Source organism: Salmo trutta, chromosome 20 (assembly GCF_901001165.1).
Source record: "Salmo trutta chromosome 20, fSalTru1.1, whole genome shotgun sequence".
Taxonomy (NCBI): domain Eukaryota; kingdom Metazoa; phylum Chordata; class Actinopteri; order Salmoniformes; family Salmonidae; genus Salmo; species Salmo trutta.
Window position 1 is genome coordinate 20,740,254 of NC_042976.1, and position 21,930 is coordinate 20,762,183.

The 21,930-nt window shown below is 49.4% G+C and overlaps 1 protein-coding gene across 2 annotated transcripts in view; it reads right to left on the reverse strand.

Moving 5' to 3' along the window:
- Positions 1 to 21,930, reverse strand: part of cerkl (CERK like autophagy regulator) — a 108,490-nt gene that overhangs the window by 54,465 nt on the left and 32,095 nt on the right. For both annotated transcript variants that reach the window (XM_029702512.1, XM_029702513.1), the window contains exon 3: positions 5,344 to 5,475. In XM_029702512.1, the coding sequence (XP_029558372.1) occupies positions 5,344 to 5,475 (132 nt within the window). The remainder of the gene's footprint in view (positions 1 to 5,343; positions 5,476 to 21,930) is intronic.

The following is a 21,930-nucleotide window of genomic DNA, read 5'->3' on the forward strand; positions in this document are numbered from 1 at the left end:
CCCTGTCTCTGGTACCAGGGGATGTCCTAGCCCTGTCTCTGGTACCAGGGGATGTCCTAGCCCTGGCCCTGTCTCTGGTACCAGGGGATGTCCTGGCCCTGGCCCTGTCTCTGGTATCAGGGGATGTCCTAGACCTGGCCCCGTCTCTGGTACCAGGGGATGTCCTGGCCCTGGCCCTGTCTCTGGTATCAGGGGATGTCCTAGACCTGGCCCCGTCTCTGGTACCAGGGGATGTCCTGGCCCTGTCTCTGGTAACAGGGGATGTCCTGGCCCTGTCTCTGGTACCAGGGGATGTCTTGGTCCCTGTTCTGCCCTTGTATTATCACATCAACATGATGTTGATGTACAGTATGTTGTGTACATACACTACAAAACTATGCTGATAACATCTTCTGCTATTCAGAAGCTAGCCTGTTCATTGAAAAATCTGCATAAAAGAAGAATTTGCATATCTCAGCCACATGACTGAATTTGACTTCTGTACTGACTTCTGTAAGAAGATGCGTAGGTGGCCAGTGTGTTGCAATAAACTTGTCAACAATTAACTAAATATATTTAGAAATAACACATATGTGAGCAGTCAGCATAGTACCTCAGTCAGCATAGTACGTCAGTCAGCATAGTACATCAGCCAGCATAGTACATCAGCCAGCATAGAACCTCAGTCAGCATAGTACCTCAGTCAGAAAAGTACCTCAGTCAGAATAGTACATCAGTCAGCATAGTGCATCAGTCAGCATTCTTTTCAGTCAGCATAGTACATCAGTCAGCATAGTACATCAGCCAGCATAGTACATCAGCCAGCATAGTATCTCAGTCAGCATAGTACATTAGTCAGCATAGTACATCAGTCAGCATAGTACCTCAGTCAGCATAGTACATCAGTCAGCATAGTACATCAGTCAGCATAGTACATCAGCCAGCATAGTGCATCAGTCAGCATAGGGCATCAGTCAGCATAGCGCATCAGTCAGCATAGTACCTCAGCCAGCATAGTGCATCAGTCAGCATAGGGCATCAGTCATCATAATTTTCAGTCAGCATAGTGCATAAGTCAGCATAGCGCATCAGTCAGCATAGTCTATCAGTCAGCATAGTCCATCAGTCAGCATAGCGCATCAGTCAGCATAGTGGATCGGTCAGCATAGTATCTCAGTCAGCATAGTACCTCAGTGAGCATAGTACATAAGTCAGCATAGTACCTCAGCCAGCATAGTGGATCAGCCAGCATAGTACCTCAGTCAGCATAGTATATCAGTCAGCAGAGTACATCAGCCAGCATAGTGATTCAGTCAGCATAGTACCTCAGTGAGCATAGTACATCAGTCAGCATAGTACATCAGTCAGCAATGTGCATCAGCCAGCATAGTACCTCAGTCAGCATAGCGCATTAGTCAGCATTTTGCATCAGTCAGCATAGTGGATCAGCCAGCATAGTACCTCAGTCAGCATTGTACATCAGTCAGCAATGTGCATCAGCCAGCATAGTACCTCAGTCAGCATAGTTCTCAGTCAGCATAGTACCTCAGTCAGCATAGTACCTTAGTCAGCATAGTACATCAGTCAGCATAGCGCATCAGCCAGCATAGTACATCAGCCAGCATAGTACATCAGTCAGCATTGTACATCAGTCAGCAATGTGCATCAGCCAGCATAGTACCTCAGTCAGCATAGTGGATCAGCCAGCATAGTACATCAGTCAGCATAGTACATCAGTCAGCATAGTACATCAGCCAGCATAGTACCTCAGTCAGCATAGTACCTCAGTCAGCATAGTGGATCAGCCAGCATAGTACATCAGCCGGCATAGTACCTCAGTCAGCATAGTACCTCAGTCAGCATAGTGGATCAGCCAGCATAGTACATCAGTCAGCATAGTACATCAGTCAGCATAGTACATCAGCCAGCATAGTACCTCAGTCAGCATAGTACCTCAGTCAGCATAGTGGATCAGCCGGCATAGTACATCAGCCGGCATAGTACCTCAGTCAGCATAGTACCTCAGTCAGCATAGTGGATCAGCCAGCATAGTACATCAGTCAGCATAGTACATCAGCCAGCAAGTACATCAGCCAGCATAGTGCATTAGTCAGCATTTTGCATCAGTCAGCATAGCGCATCAGTCAGCATAGTGGATCAGCCAGCATCGTACCTTGTCAGCATAGTACATAAGTCAGCATAGTGGATCAGCCAGCATAGTACCTCAGTCAGCATTGTACATCAGTCAGCAATGTGCATCAGTCAGCATAGTGGATCAGTCAGCGTACTACATCAGTCAGCATAGTGGATCAGTCAGCATAGTACCTCAGTCAGCATAGTACATCAGTCAGCATAGCGTATCAGTCAGCATAGTACATCAGTCAGCATAGTTCATCAGTCAGCATAGTGCATCAGTCAGCATTGTACATCAGTCAGCATTGTACATCAGTCAGCAATGTGCATCAGTCAGCATAGCGCATCAGTCAGCATAGTACATCAGTCAGCATACTACCTCAGTCAGCATAGCGGATCAGTCAGCATAGTACCTCAGTCAGCATAGTGCATCAGTCAGCATAGTGCATCAGTCAGCATAGTACCTCAGTCAGCATAGTACATCAGTCAGCATAGTACATCAGTCAGCATAGTACATCAGTCAGCATAGTAAATCAGTCAGCATATTACATCAGTCAGCATAGTACATAGGTCAGCATAGTACATAGGTCAGCATAGTGGATCAGCCAGCATAGTACCTCAGTCAGCATAGTGGATCAGCCAGCATAGTACTTCAGTCAGCATAGTACCTCAGTCAGCATAGTGGATCAGCCAGCATAGTGGATCAACCAGCATAGTACCTCAGTCAGCATAGTGCATCAGTGAGCATAGCGCATCAGTCAGCATAGTACCTCAGTGAGCATAGTACATCAGTCAGCATAGTACATCAGTCAGCAATGTGCATCAGCCAGCATAGTACCTCAGTCAGCATAGTACATCAGTCAGCATAGTACCTCAGTCAGCATAGCGCATTAGTCAGCATTTTGCATCAGTCAGCATAGTGGATCAGCCAGCATAGTACATCAGTCAGCATAGTACATCAGTCAGCATAGTACATCAGCCAGCATAGTACCTCAGTCAGCAATGTGCATCAGTCAGCATAGTGCATCAGTCAGCATAGTACCTCAGTCAGCATAGTGGATCAGCCAGCATAGTACATCAGCCAGCATAGTACATCAGCCAGCATAGTACATCAGTCAGCATAGTACATCAGTCAGCAATGTGCATCAGCCAGCATAGTACCTCAGTCAGAATAGTACATCAGTCAGCATAGTACATCAGCCAGCAAGTACATCAGCCAGCATAGTGCATTAGTCAGCATTTTGCATCAGTCAGCATAGTGCATCAGTCAGCATTGCGGATCAGCCAGCATCGTTTCTCAGTCAGCATTGTACATCAGTCAGCAATGTGCATCAGTCAGCGTAGTGGATCAGTCAGCGTAGTACATCAGTCAGCATAGTGGATCAGTCAGCATAGTACATCAGTCAGCATAGTACCTCAGTCAGCATAGCGCATCAGTCAGCATAGCGCATCAGTCAGCATAGCGCATCAGTCAGCATAGCACATCAGTCAGCATAGTACATCAGTCAGCACAGTGCATCAGCCAGCATAGTACCTCAGTCAGCATTGTATATCAGTCAGCATTGTACATCAGTCAGCATTGTACATCAGTCAGCATTGTACATCAGTCAGCATAGTACATCAGTCAGCAATGTGCATCAGTCAGCATAGCGCATCAGTCAGCATAGTACATCAGTCAGCATAGTACCTCAGTCAGCATAGCGGATCAGTCAGCATAGTACCTCAGTCAGCATAGTACATCAGTCAGCATAGTACATCAGTCAGCATAGTGTTCAGTCAGCATAGTACATCAGTCAGCATAGTACATCAGTCAGCATAGTACATCAGTCAGCATAGTACCTCAGTTAGCATAGTGCATCAGTCAGCATAGTACCTCAGTCAGCATAGTACCTCAGTCAGCATAGTACATCAGTCAGCATAGTACATCAGTCAGCATAGTACATCAGTCAGCATAGTACATCAGTCAGCATAGTACCTCAGTCAGCATAGTGCATCAGTCAGCATAGCGCATCAGTCAGCATAGCGCATCAGTCAGCATAGCGCATCAGTCAGAATAGTACCTCAGTCAGCATAGTACATCAGTCAGCATTGTACATCAGTCAGCATTGTAAATCAGTCAGCATATTACCTCAGTCAGCATTGTACATCAGTCAGCATTGTAAATCAGTCAGCATATTACCTCAGTCAGCATAGTACCTCAGTCAGCATAGTACCTCAGTCAGCATAGTACCTCAGTCAGCATAGTGCATCAGTCAGCATAGCGCATCAGTCAGCATAGCGCATCAGTCAGCATAGTTCTCAGTCAGCATAGTACCTCAGTCAGCATAGTACATCAGTCAGCATAGTGCATCAGTCAGCATAGTACATCAGTCAGCATAGTACATCAGTCAGCATAGTACATCAGTCAGCATAGTACATCAGTCAGCATAGTACATCAGTCAGCATAGTACCTCAGTCAGCATAGTACATCAGTCAGCATAGTACATCAGTCAGCATAGTACATCAGTCAGGATAGTACATCAGTCAGCATAGTGTCTCAGTCAGCATAGTACATCAGTCAGCATAGTACATCAGTCAGCATAGTACCTCAGTCAGCATAGTACATCAGTCAGCATTGTACCTCAGGATGCACAACTGCAACACATACTTCTACCTGACTGTCATTATATTGTGCACGCACGCAAACACACACACGCACGCACGCAAACACACACACACGCACACTTTAATTTAGTCAATTCAGGAAATTGAATTAACGGAATGAAAAGGTATTGACCCTGGTGGACAGCCTGGTGTTGATGTGATAGTGAAGCGGTGAAGAGGGAGTGATGTGAGTGGATAAGGCCTGAGGGCAGATCATGAAAGCACCTAGCCCAGGAATAACTGTCTCAGGCAGGGAAACCACGCAGCACTCCGAGGGACAAAGAACATCTGTGGTCAGATGTACGGTTGTGCGCAGCCCACACACCAGTCTAATGAGATATCAAACTTTAGCACACATTTTATCCATATTTCACTGTGAATGTGATCTGCACGAACTTTGGGGAAAATGCCTTTAAAAGGCGAATTGTTGGCTGTCCAGCGCTAGACCCATCTATGAATTGAATCCTTCAAAATGCAGTGAGAGAAAAAAAATTTTCACAATATGTATATGTGATAGAGTGCCACAATCTTACCAAATAAGCCACACAGGACCACGCCCCTGACATAACATTCTCAAGGGACACTTACTGGTCACATCAGCCTTGATGTCTGCTAGCTGAAAGAGGGGTGCCACATCATCTCTGTAAATCTGGTAGGCCTCTTTCTTATGACTGGCAGGGTTCACAAACACCTTCAGGGACTTGGGCCTGTTCTGGAAACCTGCAAGACAAGAGCAGAATCAATCAATCAAAATGTACTGATAAAGCCAATTTATATCACAGTATAAAGTCCTGGTCTAGACCCCAAAAGATCCAGGAAAAACAGAAAAAGAAGAGAATAGAATTAAAAAGAGCAAACAAACAGGTCAACTTCTGCTTCAATGGGTTTTACAGTCCAGGTCCAGCACATCTGTTAGGCAGTGAAAGCAGCCATCCCACCTAGACATGAACAGTTGTATCACTGTGTATTAAGCATTAGTCTGAGACACCTGCTGTAAAATCACCTGAACAAAGAGTGAGATGAGTCTGCTTCACTTCTAAAGGTCAGGAGGGTTGAGGCTCTCGCTTTAACAGCCAGAACTGCAGCCAGGGAGACATGAATAAAGACAGATGCCCTGTAGGTAGGTAGGTAGGTAGGTAGGTAGGTCTGTCTGTCTGTCTGTCTGTCTGTCTGTCTGTCTGTCTGTCTGTCTGTCTGTCTGTCTGTCTGTCTGTCTGTCTGCCCCCTCCAACCCTCTCTCTCCCCCCTCCCCAACCCTCTCTCTCCCCCTGTCCTCTCTCTCTCTCCCCCTGTCCTCTCTCTCTCTCTCCCTGTCCTCTCTCTCTCTCTCCCCCTTTCCTCTCTCTCTCTCTCTCCCCCTGTCCTCTCTCTCTGTGCTCCCCCTGTCCTCTCTCTGTGCTCCCCCTGTCCTCTCTCTGTGCTCCCCCTGTCCTCTCTCTCTGTGCTCCCCCTGTCCTCTCTCTCTGTGCTCCCCCTGTCCTCTCTCTGGGCTCCCCCTGTCCTCTCTCTGTGCTCCCCCTGTCCTCTCTCTCTCCCCCTGCCCTCCACTAAGCACCTAGCCACTGAGCTACTGAGTTTCCACACTCAATCATAATTAGGCAGAATTAGGGAGTGTTCCCTCCTGGGCCTTCCTGGAGCCTGGTGGAGACCCAGGGATCGATAGGGAGAGGCAGCATGCTGAACCCCTCATCCCCTCATGGTCTCCATTATCCCCTCATTACTCTAATCCCTGGTGGTTGGTCCCTGAAGGTCCTGAATTCGACCCGCTAATGAGCCCTATGGCCCCTCAGCCTCTGCTCTGGCACTCCCACTCTGACCCCGGACCCAGACCCTCAGCCCGACCCCCAGCTATCCATTCTTACATTACATTGTGATCACCAGGGTTTTGGGGGGTCACAGGTTCAAAAGGAAAGGAACAAGCAACAATCCAGGAGGAGGTGCAGACAGAGGGGACTAACATCCAGGTCCCAAGGAGAGATGATGTCGTGGGGGGTGGGGAGAGGAGAGAAGCGGGCTGTGAAGAAGGACAGACAGACTTTCCACTCCTCTCTATCCACCCCCTAAGACCTCCAGGTCCACTGTGGTGCTCCTATCTCTCTATCCACCCCCTAAGACCTCCAGGTCCACTGTGGTGCTCCTATCTCTCTATCCACCCCCTAAGACCTCCAGGTCCACTGTGGTGCTCCTATCTCTCTATCCACCCCCTAAGACCTCCAGGTCCACTGTGGTGCTCCTATCTCTCTATCCACCCCCTAAGACCTCCAGGTCCACTGTGGTGCTCCTATCTCTCTATCCACCCCCTAAGACCTCCAGGTCCACTGTGGTGCTCCTATCTCTCTAGCTCCTAAGACCTTCAGGCTCACTGTGACACTCTGGTCTCTCCATCCTCTCCCACTCCTCCTGGGTTCTGAGGCCCTGACGCTGGGAGCAGGTGCAGGAAGGATGCTGTCACTGCTGCCTGGGTTGGGGCTCAGGAGGAACAGGGTAGGCCAGGGGAAGGATCAGGAGGCTCAGCCCAGGAGGCTCAGGAGGGTTAGGAGGAGGCCAGGGGAGCCACGAGAGTTCATCATCATCACCCCAGCTTACTCCACACAGCCCACAGCCTCGCAGAGGGAGGGGACCACAGACACACACTAAGCCACATTGTATCTATTGATCATAGAACAGACACAGACAGACAGACAGACAGACAGACAGACAGACAGACAGACAGACCTAGCTGTAAGATCGATCTATCAGACCATTGGCAACATGATCACTAGATTGTGCATTATTGTGCAGTTTGTTTTTGTAAACACCATATTGTGGATCACAACATTTATTATACTGTTAGTGACCATAGGTCATTGGAAACCTAATTAGGCAATTGGAACCCCATGACTGTAAATCCGGTTGGCCTTCTGCTTTCTAAAACAACATGAAACCTGAGTCTTCATATGATGCAGAGAATTAGGCTGTTTCAGTCCAGTCCTCAGTAGCGCTTTCCTACAGGCTTCAGACTACACAGAGGATTATGTACCATAGCAACATGGCTGGCAGGGGAGCCAGGCTGGGGAGGGATCTCTCTCTTCAATCAGGGTTTAACTAAGCTCTCTCTCTCTCTCTCTCTCTCTCTCTCTCTCTCTCTCTCTCTCTCTCTCTCTCTCTCTCTCTCTCTCTCTCTCTCTCTCTCTCTCTCTCTCTCTCTCTCTCTCTCTCTCTCTCTCTCTCTCTCTCTCTCTCTCTCTCTCTCCTCTCTCTCTCTCTCTCTCTCTCTCTCTCTCTCTCTCTCTCTCTCTCTCTCTCTCTCTCTCTCTCTCTCTCTCTCTCTCCTCTCTCTCTCTCTCTCTCTCTCTCTCTCTCTCTCTCTCTCTCTCTCTCTCTCTCTCTCTCTCTCTCTCTCTCTCTCTCTCTCTCTCTCTCTCTCTCTCTCTCTCTCTCTCTCTCTCTCTCTCTCTCTCTCTCTCTCTCTCTCTCTCTCTATATATATATATATATATATATATATATATATATATATATATATGAGGCAAGGACATGTTAAGCATCAACACTGGATAACACACACAACAGCAACATGGACTTATTGGGTCACTTCAGTTCACCCAAAAATGCATCAATATGCTCATTTACTGACTTTTTCCTGCTAGATGACAAATACTTGCAAACTATGGTTTTCAATTGATTCCTGAAAATCCTAATAATCGGCCTTACAAACACAAAGCTTATATTAGTTATCCTATGAGTTGCTAACATTCGTGGGAGCTTAACCTGACAACCAATGATGATGCTACATTGACTGAATAGAATGACTGAATACATTGACTGAATACATTGACTGAATTACTGTATGTGCGATTAGAGAGTGATGTTGCAGCCACTTGAGGACAACAACATGAGATCATCAGTTTGCATCCGATGATAATATCTTCAGCCTCTGACTCATGGGTTTAATGCTGCATTACCCCTGAGGACCATACTCCTGGCCTAATGTCACCCAACACACACACCACACGTCGCCCAACACAGTGACTACATCTGTCGGACCTCCAGCCCCACTAAGTGCAGACAGACAGAACAAGGAGGAGCGGAGGGTGGCTCCTGTGGCTGTGGTCGAGACTCAGTCACCAGAGCATCTGCTGCTTCGACCTGCTAAGGGCTTCTCTCTACCCCTGGAGACAACCACAAGTCACCAGGGACTACTTTTCCCATAATCACCAGTAAATTACCTGGAGCTGAGGTCAGGTTTCTCATTGATTCTGTTGGAAAATAAAGTTTCTGTCCATCCAGTACCAGGAAGACTACGAGCCTCCTCCCTTCTGGTGGGCTAACGACCACAATGGGGATCTGATGGGAAATATATGGTTCTGTCCCAAATGGCACCCTACATAGGGCCTTGACCAAAAGTAGTGCACTATATAGGAAATAGGGTGCTATTTGGAACGCAAGTATGGCTATTATAGCTGAGGCCAATTACTCAGCCGCCTCAGCCTCCTGTTCTATCAGTATCAGTGTTGTGTTGTCCCTATTCTTTTCATTTGACTGTAGGCTGCTATTCTTCCATTTAATGAGCTTAAAAACACTGGGAGGGTGAGGGGTCACCAGAGAGGGAGAAAGAGAGAGAGTAAGAAACAAAGAGAGAGAAGGGGGGAGAGAGAGAGAGAGAGAGAGAGAGAGAGATGTAAGGCACATATGCAGCTCAGTGACTGCTCAGAGACACACAGATAGGATTTCAGAAGGGCACCAAATATTTGCTAATCCTTTAGGAACAGATGTCTTATTTTTCCCCCGCTGAAAATCCCTGACAAGCAGGCTGGCTGGGTGGTAAACGACAGTCTTGGCTGAGCCTGAGATGGGAGGCCTGGGTGTGGGGAAGGTCAGGGCCTCATATGGCTGGGTCCTGGATCTCATCTGTTGGATCCAGGAGAGGAAGGGGTATTTAGAGAGAGACATACAGGAGATGGAGAACTAGAGTGGGCCTGAGATCTGTGTTTGCGGTCACGTGCGACAACGACCATAGGTGTAGGCAAGAAAGCACAAACAGATCTGGGACTGAGTTGTTTAGGCTGGACGCGTCTTGACCCCATCTTTTGCTCCGTCTCGTGGTGTAGCCTCCATACGAGGGGGGGAGGGGGTGAACCCAACACCCAAACCCTTGTTCAGATCCTCAGATCCCCTGCCAAACCGGGAGCATCTGCCGCTGGGTCAGGAGCTGGCATTAGAACGCATTAGCGATGGGAGAGCCCCCAGTCCCTCCACCAAACCCCTCCCTGAGTCCCCTCCCCACCCGGACATCTCAAGCAGGGGGATCACCTGGCTAAGGCTCTGGATCTGGCTCCGAACACACACACTCACTCATACAGATACACACACACACAAGCCCCCCGTCCATATGTACTCTGCCCCCCAACCCAACCCAATCCTCCCTCCATGCTGAATAAATGGACTAGATATTTGGGATTATTTGGGCTGCGTGAATAGTCTATATTGCTTTTAACAGAGGGATGTCATTCAAAGATCTCCCAGATTGACAGTAACATTTCATCAGGATTGATTCCCAGAAGACAGAACTGTGACAACTGTGTTGTGAATATAAAAACGGTGTTGTGATTATAAAAAACAGTGTTGTGATTATAAAAAACAGTGTTGTGATTATAAAAAACAGTGTTGTGATGATGAAAAACAGTGTTGTGATGATAAAAAACAGTGTTGTGATTATAAAAAACAGTGTTGTGATTATAAAAAACAGTGTTGTGATTATAAAAAAACGGTGTTGTGATTATAAAAAAACGGTGTTGTGATTATAAAAACGGTGTTGTGAATATAAAAACTGTTGTGAATATAAAAACGGTGTTGTGAATATAAAAACGGTGTTGTGATTATAAAAACTGTGTTGTGAATATAAAAACTGTGTTGTGAATATAAAAACTGTGTTGTGAATATAAAAACTGTGTTGTGAATATAAAACTGTGTTGTGAATATAAAAACTGTGTTGTGAATATAAAAACTGTGTTGTGAATATAAAAACTGTGTTGTGAATATAAAAACTGTGTTGTGAATATAAAAACTGTGTTGTGAATATAAAAACTGTGTTGTGATTATAACAGAACATTTTATCAGCGTGCGATCTGGGTTCATCCTTAAATAATCCAAAACCCCTATGGGAATGTGTCTCTGGTTCCTTTCACTAAAGGTTAACAAAATTAGCTATGTGAATATGTACCAGCACTAAGTACACTATAAACCACAATATTACATTAAATAAAATGACTGCAGTGAAGAGATTCACAGCATCATATGTGTTTTCACTGTAGGTGATGAACCTGTGTTATACTGCTGCTGTGTTTTCACTGTAGGTGATGAACCTGTGTTATACTGCTGCTGTGTTTTCACTGTAGGTGATGAACCTGTGTTATACTGCTGCTGTGTTTTCACTGTAGGTGATGAACCTGTGTTATACTGCTGCTGTGTTTTCACTGTAGGTGATGAACCTGTGTTATACTGCTGCTGTGTTTTCTTTTAGAAATGCAGTGTGTATGTGTCAGACAGTGACATGTGGTCTGTGCTTCAACAATGACTGATAACAGGGTTTGGTGTGACAGAGAGACGAGGCCAGACAGGCAGACAGACAGACAGGCAGGCAGACAGTCTGTGGGGAATACACTGAGACAGGACTGGTACTCCATGCAGTGAAAGTAATACTGTGTCTGTGATACCTTTGGTACAGAGTTGAGCATCTGCTACGCTCGGTTTCATCCTCCACAGAGAGAGACAAGAGCAGACGGCTATAAACACACACACTACCACTCTCCCATGATGAGAGAACACACACACCCTGAAGCACAAACACACACACACACACACACACACAGGCACACACAAACTCCGATTCACTCACGCTCTCCCTTGATGTAACTCACATGGTCATTTAGTGGCACACTTAAACACTCTCCTACTCATCGAACTCAACTACTGTCTCCCATGATTCAATTAAAACAGTCAATCACTAACTGCCTTATCCACCATGTCCTGTATCCTTCACCACAAAACCTCGATCCCTTACTGATTCATTCACCCACCCATTCATCCAGTACATCCAGTAAATCCTCCCAACCCACTTTCTCTCGAACTAATTCACTTGACTTGCCCGGTGGGAAGTTTTCTCCACCTCAAACTAAGTTTACAAGGACCAACAACAGAAAACATGGTGGACTAAGCTAGGCTGAGCAAGGGACTGCTATCTGTTCAGAGGAGCTGGAGAGAAGGTAGTGTCTCCATGGATACACAGGGTGACTTAATGGAAAGGCTGTTAATGTGTAACATAATACACTCCTCCAGTCAGCTAGCAGGCAGGGACCAGGGTAACATAATACACTCCTCCAGTCAGCTAGCAGGCAGGGGACCAGGGTAACATAATACACTCCTCCAGTCAGCTAGAAGGCAGGGACCAGGGTAACATAATACATTCCTCCAGTCAGCTAGCAGGCAGGGACCAGGGTAACATAATACACTCCTCCAGTCAGCTAGCAGGCAGGGACCAGGGTAACATAATACACTCCTCCAGTCAGCTAGCAGGCAGGGACCAGGGTAACATAATACACTCCTCCAGTCAGCTAGCAGGCAGGGACCAGGGTAACATAATACACTCCTCCAGTCAGCTAGAAGGCAGGGACCAGGGTAACATAATACACTCCTCCAGTCAGCTAGCAGGCAGGGACCAGGGTAACATAATACACTCCTCCAGTCAGCTAGCAGGCAGGGACCAGGGTAACATAATACACTCCTCCAGTCAGCTAGCAGGCAGGGATCAGGGTAACATAATACACTCCTCCAGTCAGCTAGCAGGCAGGGACCAGGGTAACATAATACACTCCTCCAGTCAGCTAGCAGGCAGGGGACCAGGGTAACATAATACACTCCTCCAGTCAGCTAGAAGGCAGGGACCAGGGTAACATAATACATTCCTCCAGTCAGCTAGCAGGCAGGGACCAGGGTAACATAATACACTCCTCCAGTCAGCTAGAAGGCAGGGACCAGGGTAACATAATACACTCCTCAAGTCAGCTAGAAGGCAGGGACCAGGGTAACATAATACACTCCTCCAGTCAGCTAGCAGGCAGGGACCAGGGTAACATAATACACTAATCCAGTCAGCTAGAAGGCAGGGACCAGGGCAACATAATACACTCCTCCAGTCAGCTATCAGGCCGGGACCAGGGTAACATAATACACTCCTCCAGTCAGCTAGCAGGCAGGGACCAGGGTAACATAATACACTCCTCCAGTCAGCTAGCAGGCAGGGACCAGGGTAACTAAATACACTCCTCCAGTCAGCTAGCAGGCAGGGACCAGGGCAACATAATACACTCCTCCAGTCAGCTAGCAGGCAGGGACCAGGGTAACATAATACACTCCTCCAGTCAGCTAGCAGGCAGGGACCAGGGTAACATAATACACTAATCCAGTCAGCTAGAAGGCAGGGACCAGGGCAACATAATACACTCCTCCAGTCAGCTAGCAGGCCGGGACCAGGGTAACATAATACACTCCTCCAGTCAGCTAGCAGGCAGGGACCAGGGTAACATAATACACTCCTCCAGTCAGCTAGCAGGCAGGGACCAGGGTAACTAAATACACTCCTCCAGTCAGCTAGCAGGCAGGGACCAGGGCAACATAATACACTCCTCCAGTCAGCTAGCAGGCAGGGACCAGGGTAACATAATACACTCCTCCAGTCAGCTAGCAGGCAGGGAGGGACCAGGGTAACATAATACACTCCTCCAGTCAGCTAACAGGCAGGGACCAGGGCAACATAATACACTCCTCCAGTCAGCTAGAAGGCAGGGACCAGGGTAACATAATACACTCCTCCAGTCAGCTAGCAGGCAGGGGACCAGGGTAACATAATACACTCCTCCAGTCAGCTAGCAGGCAGGGAGGGACCAGGGTAACATAATACACTCCTCCAGTCAGCTAACAGGCAGGGACCAGGGCAACATAATACACTCCTCCAGTCAGCTAACAGGCAGGGACCAGGGCAACATAATACACTCCTCCAGTCAGCTAGCAGGCAGGGGACCAGGGTAACATAATACACTCCTCCAGTCAGCTAGAAGGCAGGGACCAGGGTAACATAATACATTCCTCCAGTCAGCTAGCAGGCAGGGGACCAGGGTAACATAATACACTCCTCCAGTCAGCTAGCAGGCAGGGACCAGGGTAACATAATACACTCCTCCAGTCAGCTAGCAGGCAGGGACCAGGGTAACATAATACACTCCTCCAGTCAGCTAGCAGGCAGGGACAAGGGAAACATAATACACTCCTCCAGTCAGTTACCAGGCAGGGACCAGGGTAACATAATACACTCCTCCAGTCAGCTAGCAGGCAGGGACCAGGGTAACATAATACACTCCTCCAGTCAGCTAGCAGGCAGGGACCAGGGTAACATAATACACTCCTCCAGTCAGCTAGCAGGCAGGGACCAGGGTAACATAATACACTCCTCCAGTCAGCTAGAAGACAGGGACCAGGGTAACATAATACACTCCTCCAGTCAGCTAGAAGGCAGGGACCAGGGTAACATAATACATTCCTCCAGTCAGCTAGCAGGCAGGGGACCAGGGTAACATAATACACTTCTCCAGTCAGCTAGCAGGCAGGAGACCAGGGTAACATAATACACTCGTCCAGTCAGCTAGCAGGCAGGGACCAGGGTAAAGTCCTTAATACAGTACTCCAGTCAGCTAGCAGGCAGGGACCAGGGTAAAGTTCTTAATACAGTACTCCAGTCAGCTAGCAGGCAGGGACCATGGTAAAGTCCTTAATACACTCCTCCAGTCAGCTAGCAGGCAGGGACCAGGGTAACATAATACACTCCTCCAGTCAGCTAGCAGGCAGGGACCAGGGTAACATAATACACTCCTCCAGTCAGCTAGCAGGCAGGGGACTAGGGTAACATAATACACTCCTCCAGTCAGCTAGCAGGCAGGGACCAGGGTAACATAATACATTCCTCCAGTCAGCTAGCAGGCAGGGAGGGACCAGGGTAACATAATACACTCCTCCAGTCAGCTAGCAGGCAGGGACCAGGGTAACATAATACACTCCTCCAGTCAGCTAGAAGGCAGGGACCAGGGTAACATAATACACCCCTCCAGTCAGCTAGCAGGCAGGGACCAGGGTAACATAATACACTCCTCCAGTCAGCTAGAAGGCAGGGACCAGGGCAACATAATACACTCCTCCAGTCAGCTAGCAGGCAGGGACCAGGGTAACATAATACACTCCTCCAGTCAGCTAGCAGGCAGGGACCAGGGTAACATAATACATTCCTCCAGTCAGCTAGCAGGCAGGGACCAGGGTAACATAATACACTCCTCCAGTCAGCTAGCAGGCAGGGACCAGGGTAACTAAATACACTCCTCCAGTCAGCTAGCAGGCAGGGAGCAGGGCAACATAATACACTCCTCCAGTCAGCTAGCAGGCAGGGACCAGGGTAACATAATACACTCCTCCAGTCAGCTAGCAGGCAGGGAGGGACCAGGGTAACATAATACACTCCTCCAGTCAGCTAACAGGCAGGGACCAGAGCAACATAATACACTCCTCCAGTCAGCTAGAAGGCAGGGACCAGGGTAACATAATACACTCCTCCAGTCAGCTAGCAGGCAGGGAGGGACCAGGGTAACATAATACACTCCTCCAGTCAGCTAACAGGCAGGGACCAGGGCAACATAATACACTCCTCCAGTCAGCTAACAGGCAGGGACCAGGGCAACATAATACACTCCTCCAGTCAGCTAGCAGGCAGGGGACCAGGGTAACATAATACACTCCTCCAGTCAGCTAGAAGGCAGGGACCAGGGTAACATAATACATTCCTCCAGTCAGCTAGCAGGCAGGGGACCAGGGTAACATAATACACTCCTCCAGTCAGCTAGCAGGCAGGGACCAGGGTAACATAATACACTCCTCCAGTCAGCTAGCAGGCAGGGACCAGGGTAACATAATACACTCCTCCAGTCAGCTAGCAGGCAGGGACCAGGGTAACATAATACACTCCTCCAGTCAGCTAGCAGGCAGGGACCAGGGTAACATAATACAATCCTCCAGTCAGCTAGCAGGCAGGGACCAGGGTAACATAATACACTCCTCCAGTCAGCTAGCAGGCAGGGACCAGGGTAACATAATACACTCCTCCAGTCAGCTAGCAGGCAGGGACCAGGGTAACATAATACACTCCTCCAGTCAGCTAGCAGGCAGGGACCAGGGTAACATAATACACTCCTCCAGTCAGCTAGAAGACAGGGACAAGGGTAACATAATACACTCCTCCAGTCAGCTAGAAGGCAGGGACCAGGGTAACATAATACACTCCTCCAGTCAGCTAGCAGGCAGGGACCAGGGTAACATAATACACTCCTCCAGTCAGCTAGAAGGCAGGGACCAGGGCAACATAATACACTCCTCCAGTCAGCTAGCAGGCAGGGACCAGGGTAACATAATACACTCCTCCAGTCAGCTAGCAGGCAGGGACCAGGGTAACATAATACATTCCTCCAGTCAGCTAGCAGGCAGGGACCAGGGTAACATAATACACTCCTCCAGTCAGCTAGCAGGCAGGGACCAGGGTAACATAATACACTCCTCCAGTCAGCTAGCAGGCAGGGACCAGGGTAACTAAATACACTCCTCCAGTCAGCTAGCAGGCAGGGAACAGGGCAACACAATACACTCCTCCAGTCAGCTAGCAGGCAGGGACCAGGGTAACATAATACACTCCTCCAGTCAGCTAGCAGGCAGGGAGGGACCAGGGTAACATAATACACTCCTCCAGTCAGCTAACAGGCAGGGACCAGGGCAACATAATACACTCCTCCAGTCAGCTAACAGGCAGGGACCAGGGCAACATAATACACTCCTCCAGTCAGCTAGCAGGCAGGGGACCAGGGTAACATAATACACTCCTCCAGTCAGCTAGAAGGCAGGGACCAGGGTAACATAATACATTCCTCCAGTCAGCTAGCAGGCAGGGGACCAGGGTAACATAATACACTCCTCCAGTCAGCTAGCAGGCAGGGACCAGGGTAACATAATACACTCCTCCAGTCAGCTAGCAGGCAGGGACCAGGGTAACATAATACACTCCTCCAGTCAGCTAGCAGGCAGGGACCAAGGTAACATAATACATTCCTCCAGTCAGCTAGCAGGCAGGGACCAGGGTAACATAATACACTCCTCCAGTCAGCTAGCAGGCAGGGACCAGGGTAACATAATACACTCCTCCAGTCAGCTAGCAGGCAGGGACCAGGGTAACTAAATACACTCCTCCAGTCAGCTAGCAGGCAGGGACCAGGGCAACATAATACACTCCTCCTGTCAGCTAGCAGGCAGGGACCAGGGTAACATAATACACTCCTCCAGTCAGCTAGCAGGCAGGGAGGAACCAGGGTAACATAATACACTCCTCCAGTCAGCTAGCAGGCAGGGACCAGGGTAACATAATACACTCCTCCAGTCAGCTAGCAGGCAGGGACCAGGGTAACATAATACACTCCTCCAGTCAGCTAGCAGGCAGGGACCAGGGTAACATAATACACTCCTCCAGTCAGCTAGAAGACAGGGACCAGGGTAACATAATACACTCCTCCAGTCAGCTAGAAGGCAGGGACCAGGGTAACATAATACACTCCTCCAGTCAGCTAGCAGGCAGGGACCAGGGTAACATAATACACTCCTCCAGTCAGCTAGAAGGCAGGGACCAGGGCAACATAATACACTCCTCCAGTCAGCTAGCAGGCAGGGACCAGGGTAACATAATACACTCCTCCAGTCAGCTAGCAGGCAGGGACCAGGGTAACATAATACATTCCTCCAGTCAGCTAGCAGGCAGGGACCAGGGTAACATAATACACTCTTCCAGTCAGCTAGAAGGCAGGGACCAGGGCAACATAATACACTCCTCCAGTCAGCTAGCAGGCAGGGACCAGGGTAACATAATACACTCCTCCAGTCAGCTAGCAGGCAGGGACCAGGGTAACATAATACATTCCTCCAGTCAGCTAGCAGGCAGGGACCAGGGTAACATAATACACTCCTCCAGTCAGCTAGCAGGCAGGGACCAGGGTAACTAAATACACTCCTCCAGTCAGCTAGCAGGCAGGGAGCAGGGCAACATAATACACTCCTCCAGTCAGCTAGCAGGCAGGGACCAGGGTAACATAATACACTCCTCCAGTCAGCTAGCAGGCAGGGAGGGACCAGGGTAACATAATACACTCCTCCAGTCAGCTAACAGGCAGGGACCAGGGCAACATAATACAATCCTCCAGTCAGCTAGAAGGCAGGGACCAGGGTAACATAATACACTCCTCCAGTCAGCTAGCAGGCAGGGAGGGACCAGGGTAACATAATACACTCCTCCAGTCAGCTAACAGGCAGGGACCAGGGCAACATAATACACTCCTCCAGTCAGCTAACAGGCAGGGACCAGGGCAACATAATACACTCCTCCAGTCAGCTAGCAGGCAGGGGACCAGGGTAACATAATACACTCCTCCAGTCAGCTAGAAGGCAGGGACCAGGGTAACATAATACATTCCTCCAGTCAGCTAGCAGGCAGGGGACCAGGGTAACATAATACACTCCTCCAGTCAGCTAGCAGGCAGGGATCAGGGTAACATAATACACTCCTCCAGTCAGCTAGCAGGCAGGGACCAGGGTAACATAATACACTCCTCCAGTCAGCTAGCAGGCAGGGACCAGGGTAACATAATACACTCCTCCAGTCAGCTAGCAGGCAGGGACCAGGGTAACATAATACACTCCTCCAGTCAGCTAGCAGGCAGGGACCAGGGTAACATAATACACTCCTCCAGTCAGCTAGCAGGCAGGGACCAGGGTAACATAATACACTCCTCCAGTCAGCTAGCAGGCAGGGACCAGGGTAACATAATACACTCCTCCAGTCAGCTAGAAGACAGGGACCAGGGTAACATAATACACTCCTCCAGTCAGCTAGAAGGCAGGGACCAGGGTAACATAATACACTCCTCCAGTCAGCTAGCAGGCAGGGACCAGGGTAACATAATACACTCCTCCAGTCAGCTAGCAGGCAGGGACCAGGGTAACTAAATACACTCCTCCAGTCAGCTAGCAGGCAGGGAGCAGGGCAACATAATACACTCCTCCAGTCAGCTAGCAGGCAGGGACCAGGGTAACATAATACACTCCTCCAGTCAGCTAGCAGGCAGGGAGGGACCAGGGTAACATAATACACTCCTCCAGTCAGCTAACAGGCAGGGACCAGGGCAACATAATACAATCCTCCAGTCAGCTAGAAGGCAGGGACCAGGGTAACATAATACACTCCTCCAGTCAGCTAGCAGGCAGGGAGGGACCAGGGTAACATAATACACTCCTCCAGTCAGCTAACAGGCAGGGACCAGGGCAACATAATACACTCCTCCAGTCAGCTAACAGGCAGGGACCAGGGCAACATAATACACTCCTCCAGTCAGCTAGCAGGCAGGGGACCAGGGTAACATAATACACTCCTCCAGTCAGCTAGAAGGCAGGGACCAGGGTAACATAATACATTCCTCCAGTCAGCTAGCAGGCAGGGGACCAGGGTAACATAATACACTCCTCCAGTCAGCTAGCAGGCAGGGACCAGGGTAACATAATACACTCCTCCAGTCAGCTAGCAGGCAGGGACCAGGGTAACATAATACACTCCTCCAGTCAGCTAGCAGGCAGGGACCAGGGTAACATAATACACTCCTCCAGTCAGCTAGCAGGCAGGGACCAGGGTAACATAATACACTCCTCCAGTCAGCTAGCAGGCAGGGACCAGGGTAACATAATACACTCCTCCAGTCAGCTAGCAGGCAGGGACCAGGGTAACATAATACACTCCTCCAGTCAGCTAGCAGGCAGGGACCAGGGTAACATAATACACTCCTCCAGTCAGCTAGAAGACAGGGACCAGGGTAACATAATACACTCCTCCAGTCAGCTAGAAGGCAGGGACCAGGGTAACATAATACACTCCTCCAGTCAGCTAGCAGGCAGGGACCAGGGTAACATAATACACTCCTCCAGTCAGCTAGAAGGCAGGGACCAGGGCAACATAATACACTCCTCCAGTCAGCTAGCAGGCAGGGACCAGGGTAACATAATACACTCCTCCAGTCAGCTAGCAGGCAGGGACCAGGGTAACATAATACATTCCTCCAGTCAGCTAGCAGGCAGGGACCAGGGTAACATAATACACTCCTCCAGTCAGCTAGCAGGCAGGGACCAGGGTAACATAATACACTCCTCCAGTCAGCTAGCAGGCAGGGACCAGGGTAACTAAATACACTCCTCCAGTCAGCTAGCAGGCAGGGACCAGGGCAACATAATACACTCCTCCAGTCAGCTAGCAGGCAGGGACCAGGGTAACATAATACACTCCTCCAGTCAGCTAGCAGGCAGGGAGGGACCAGGGTAACATAATACACTCCTCCCGTCAGCTAACAGGGAGGGACCAGGGTAACATAATACACTCCTCCAGTCAGCTAGCAGGCAGGGACCAGGGTAACATAATACACTCCTCCAGTCAGCTAGCAGGCAGGGACCAGGGTAACATAATACACTCCTCCAGTCAGCTAGAAGACAGGGACCAGGGTAACATAATACACTCCTCCAGTCAGCTAGAAGGCAGGGACCAGGGTAACATAATACACTCCTCCAGTCAGCTAGCAGGCAGGGACCAGGGTAACATAATACACTCCTCCAGTCAGCTAGAAGGCAGGGACCAGGGCAACATAATACACTCCTCCAGTCAGCTAGCAGGCAGGGACCAGGGTAACATAATACACTCCTCCAGTCAGCTAGCAGGCAGGGACCAGGGTAACATAATACATTCCTCCAGTCAGCTAGCAGGCAGGGACCAGGGTAACATAATACACTCCTCCAGTCAGCTAGCAGGCAGGGACCAGGGTAACATAATACACTCCTCCAGTCAGCTAGCAGGCAGGGACCAGGGTAACTAAATACACTCCTCCAGTCAGCTAGCAGGCAGGGACCAGGGCAACATAATACACTCCTCCAGTCAGCTAGCAGGCAGGGACCAGGGTAACATAATACACTCCTCCAGTCAGCTAGCAGGCAGGGAGGGACCAGGGTAACATAATACACTCCTCCCGTCAGCTAACAGGCAGGGACCAGGGCAACATAATACACTCCTCCAGTCAGCTAACAGGCAGGGACCAGGGCAACATAATACACTCCTCCAGTCAGCTAGCAGGCAGGGGACCAGGGTAACATAATACACTCCTCCATTCAGCTAGAAGGCAGGGACCAGGGTAACATAATACATTCCTCCAGTCAGCTAGCAGGCAGGGGACCAGGGTAACATAATACACTCCTCCAGTCAGCTAGCAGGCAGGGACCAGGGTAACATAATACACTCCTCCAGTCAGCTAGCAGGCAGGGACCAGGGTAACATAATACACTCCTCCAGTCAGCTAGCAGGCAGGGACCAGGGTAACATAATACATTCCTCCAGTCAGCTAGCAGGCAGGGACCAGGGTAACATAATACACTCCTCCAGTCAGCTAGCAGGCAGGGACCAGGGTAACATAATACACTCCTCCAGTCAGCTAGCAGGCAGGGACCAGGGTAACTAAATACACTCCTCCAGTCAGCTAGCAGGCAGGGACCAGGGCAACATAATACACTCCTCCAGTCAGCTAGAAGGCAGGGACCAGGGTAACATAATACACTCCTCCAGTCAGCTAGCAGGCAGGGAGGAACCAGGGTAACATAATACACTCCTCCAGTCAGCTAACAGGCAGGGACCAGGGCAACATAATACACTCCTCCAGTCAGCTAGAAGGCAGGGACCAGGGTAACATAATACACTCCTCCAGTCAACTAGCAGGCAGGGGACCAGGGTAACATAATACACTCCTCCAGTCAGCTAGCAGGCAGGGAGGGACCAGGGTAACATAATACACTCCTCCAGTCAGCTCACAGGCAGGGACCAGGGCAACATAATACACTCCTCCAGTCAGCTAACAGGCAGGGACCAGGGCAACATAATACACTCCTCCAGTCAGCTAACAGGCAGGGACCAGGGTAACATAATACACTCCTCCAGTCAGCTAGAAGGCAGGGACCAGGGTAACATAATACACTCCTCCAGTC